We start from the raw sequence: 4,274 nt of genomic DNA, 5'->3' as shown, positions 1-4,274 counted from the left end.
AATTGGCAACAATGGGAATGAACCGGCACTACGTCTTTGTGGCTCCCACCTACCTAGTTGTAGGATACGTTTATTCAACCACAGTGGTTGAAGAACCACCTCTTCTACAGATAATAAATAAGTGGACGAGTCATCTTGAGAGCAATTGCATAACATGTGTCGCATACGCTGGGAAGAAAAGCTTTCCATCTGGACAAAGTTGTTGAAAGCTCGTTGTGCAATAATTTCCACAAACAATATCTAATTTCAGGAGAAAGGGCAATTTCCACTCTCCTGCCAGAGGAGCCTGCATATTTCAGAGCTGAGCTTTCAATCATTTAATTCAGCTTATTGAAGAATCGCTCTCGGATCTCTGATAACACCAACACTAGGAAGATGAATATCAACAATTTCTGAAGCTCAAATCTCAAGTTCCATGGACCAACACTAGGATGATGAATATCAACAATTAGGAAGGATGAATATCAACAATTTCAACAATTTCCCTATCTCAATCTCAAGTTCCATAGACCAATAATCAGGGATTTATTGCATTGCCGGTTGGTAAAGATGAGATCCAGGACCCACACCAGCCTAAGGATATCTTGATCAACACTTCCAAGACCCACAATGGGAAAAGATTCAATGAATGAATTCTTGCCACAAATGAAATGAATAGCAAATATGTTTAGATACAAAAATAAGAAGGGAAGACTCTTTTCTAAGTCTGTTAATATATCTACATTAGAGATGAACTAATCAATAAAAGAATGGTAAATTAATCAATAAAAGAATGGTCAATACAACGTAAAAACATAGTCTGCCCTTCCTAGTCACAATGACGGACTGCAGCCACCACCATCATCATCTTATTGTCATCCTCACTGTCGATTATATCAGCATGATTGTACAGTGTTGTAGCTAGCCTCCACCAATGCAAGCTTTAAAAATAGATGTGAGTTTTCTCCTTCAAATAAAGTGGCCCAATTGGATTATCACGACGCTGACATCATCAATGGAGCCTCGCAATACGGACAAATCAACCAGATTTTTACAGGCGGAGAGCATCGATACCTCGTCAGTTTTTAAGCACCCAGATCGAGCAATGTCTACTGCCTCCTGATTACTAACCTGAAATAACAAAGATTCCATTTAAATTTAAGATCATTCATATAGAATTTTGAATGCTTTGGAACAGATTCTCAAGAGCGATTGCTATTATAAAAACTAAATTACCTTATCCCATAGCCCATCAGAGGCGAGGATTAGGAACTCGCAATCGGGTTTGATTCTTAGGATTTTCGTCTCTGGCTCTGCTGTAACCCATTGCTTAAGATGGGAATCTCCGATCCCTCTGGATACAGCCAGGGAACCCTGTAATCTCCACACACCACTGCAGCAATCCACATAGCCACCCTGCAGGAAGATATTCATTGAATCCATCAGTTGCAATCCAACTGATATAAAAACTGCAAAAGGGAAAATATGGTGATTGTAATTCGATAGATGGAGAAATGGGATTGAAACCATCCAGTGTCAGGTTCTGTCTTGTTATAAGGGTCATGACCCAAAAATCATACTGATCAGATAGTCCCAACTATCCAAATAATGGACGTTTGCCTGCAAAATATGAGCACCACCATATCTTTTTTAACCTTCCATTGCATGCTATTTTTACAATGGCTGTGATTGTCAGAATGGGGTGATTTTCACCTATGTACCACCAGATGTGCAGCTCAATATGTGGATGGTCCACACATATTAATGTGGAAATCAGCCATAGATGGTGAAAGTTTGGGAATCAAGCAAGCATAACAAGAGATATGAATAATTGAACTTACAAGGTTCTCAATTCTGTCATGTTCGTCTTCCCTTGAAGGCCGATGATCATCTGTGAGGGACTCTGCAACCCCTCCTCTGCTCAAAACAGCACGACAGTCTCCAGCATTGGAGACGATGAGATCACTGTTCTTGATCAGAGCAGTTACGCAGCAAGCACCGCCCCTGGTGCCCTCTTTCAAAAACTCCGAGTCTGTAGCCAAATAAGCACTTCTAATAGCAGCCTTGATTCCATCACCCCCACTTTTCATCACTTCATCCATTATCTTCTTACCCATGTTCTCTGCGGCAAATTCAGCTGCTTTCACACCTCCATGCCCATCAAAGACGCCGAAAAATGCCTGCCAAAAAACAAATAAAAACACCAATTAAAAAATTTGCAAATTCTTTTGTAGTCTCAGTCTATTTACCAACTTCCTATAAGAGCTACAATTCATTGCAGCTTAGCCCACCTTAGATTCACCTCAGCCCAATATCATTTGGGTCGAATGATCCTAATCGCTTGATGAATGGATTTTTGGCCATTGGGTATGTGCCACTATCAATAATTTTTTACCTAGCATCCATTCCTAGGCTCTTGATTGGACAGCAGCAAATTTTGGGCCACAAGCAAACAAAAGAGATGGAGCTTACCTCTCAAAATGATATATACCAATCAAGGCAGTTCCTACTCATCATATACAGGTATTCCCCACTATAATATGATGGGACAATCATTCCCTTCCAACTATAAATTCCCTGACTTCCCTATTTCTACCTCCTTCCCTATAGTTCTCAATTTCACAAATTTTCCCTATTTCTACTTATTCGAACTGTTTATAGATTGCATGTAAGTTTCTAAATTTCACAAATTTCCCTATTTGTACCCATTCTTCATTTTCAAGAATTTGCTCATCACATATGGAATTTCACAATGGTAGCCATTTTTACTCATTATCCACTTTCTATAGTTCGCACAACATCTCTCAGTCTCACAAGGCAATCGATCACGATAACTTGTGGTGCTGGACTGTCTTTCTCTGCCACATGCCGCTTGTATAAGATATCCTTACCATGAAAGTATTAGGCACCAACAAAAAGGATTCATGGAATTAGAACAACCATTCATCAGCCTGGTTTTCAAGAAGGACTATCTCCATGGTGGGGCCCACTGCTTTGACGGTGTGAATGCCCTGAGCACCACTTGTCTGTAGCTGATCAGTTCATTCATCATTTAATCTGATGGCACAATAACTTGATAGTGCCTTACCATTTTCCCGTCGGCATGCCACATGTGTAGGATACCAGTGCGATGAAAATGGTAGGCACCAACACGAAATCAGCCGTTTTTTCAAGAAGGATGATCTCCATGGTGGGACCCATCGCTTTAATGGTCCAGATCTCCTACACAAGTGGCTGGTGAAGTTATTAGTTCCCTCATCATGTCACAATAGCATAAATTCCCAATCTCTATTTATACTGATCGCCGTTGCTTCCTCAAAATTTCAGAACCCTCTCTATTTCTAGCATCTAAACAAATCGGATTCAAAAAAGAAAGAAAAAGTTATTTTCGGATGAACAAAAATACCTGTTTGGGATCGTCATGTAGATCAACAACGGCTGCGTGCCGATCTTCCATTGCTTCCCTAATCCCTTTCTTGCAGAAGACAGAGAACTGCTTACCCTTGATCTCCACCTCTTTAACGCCTTCCGACGCGATTGGCAGCGTCAAGCTCAAGGAATTGAGGTCAGGGATGTTGATCCGAGTGGGCCTCTTTCGCTTCAAGCTCATAGAAGGAGGAGGTGGAGGAGGAGGAGAATGAGAAGGATCAACAGCTACGATGGAAGCATCTTTCCTGCTAAGGCTGCTGGCTTGCTTCTGCAAGAATCGGAGGCGAAAAGAAGAAGAAGGAGACAGAGAAGAGGGAGATGTTTTGGGAGAAGAAGAAGAGGTTTTCGTAAGAAGTGGGGTCCGTGATGGGGAGAATGCAGGAGAGCCTTTCACTCCAACGGTATAAGACATGACATTCATAGTGAGAGAGAGGATAGATGGAAGAGAGAAGCGTCGATGGGTGGGGTATTTATAGAGGGGACGCGCTCTAGTGATACGGACACGGATACGTTAGGAAAGCGGTTCGAAGGAACTTACTTCACGCGACGGAAAGCTAAATGGGGCCGCTGTAATATTTGTGAGATATCCACGACATCCATCCGTTCTTTCAGATCCTGTTAACACATGGGCTCAAAATTAAAGCACATCCAATACTCAGGTGGGCCACACGATAAAAAAAGTGAGGATTCAACTACCAACGTTGAAACATTCTCATGGCCTCAGAAGTTTTGCATCAGTTTTTTTTTTTTCCAATTCATTTTAGTAGGAATGACTCTTCAAACGGTGCGGATGGCACATAAACACTACAGTGGACCCAAAGATATTTTAACGGTCGGCATATCCCTACCCACTTTTTTCAGGTGGT

The 4,274-nt window shown here is 41.5% G+C and overlaps 1 protein-coding gene across 1 annotated transcript; it reads right to left on the bottom strand.

Annotated features, from left to right (window-relative positions):
* Positions 1–620: 620 nt before the first annotated feature.
* Positions 621–3,820, bottom strand: LOC131254265 (putative protein phosphatase 2C 53). The gene is made up of 4 exons (XM_058255256.1): positions 3,386–3,820; positions 1,821–2,159; positions 1,216–1,395; positions 621–1,110 (listed from the first exon to the last, which is right to left on the bottom strand). Exons 1-4 carry the CDS (start codon positions 3,818–3,820, stop codon positions 949–951), a joined length of 1,116 nt encoding a protein of 371 aa, XP_058111239.1. The 3' UTR covers positions 621–948.
* Positions 3,821–4,274: the final 454 nt, after the last annotated feature.

The sequence above is a fragment of the Magnolia sinica genome, chromosome 8 (assembly GCF_029962835.1).
Source record: "Magnolia sinica isolate HGM2019 chromosome 8, MsV1, whole genome shotgun sequence".
NCBI lineage: Eukaryota > Viridiplantae > Streptophyta > Magnoliopsida > Magnoliales > Magnoliaceae > Magnolia > Magnolia sinica.
Note: the sequence above shows the minus strand (reverse complement) of the source record. Positions and strands in the feature narration are given on the sequence as shown.

Coding starts and splice junctions, on each gene's coding strand:
- LOC131254265 (XM_058255256.1), bottom strand. CDS start 3,820: ATGTCTTATACCGTTGGAGTGAAAGGCTCTCCTGCATTCTCCCCATCA. Junction 2,160..3,385: donor TACATGACGATCCCAAACAG/GTATTTTTGTTC, acceptor GTTTTTTGGCAG/GCATTTTTCGGCGTCTTTGA. Junction 1,396..1,820: donor ATGACAGAATTGAGAACCTT/GTAAGTTCAATT, acceptor ATCTTCCTGCAG/GGTGGCTATGTGGATTGCTG.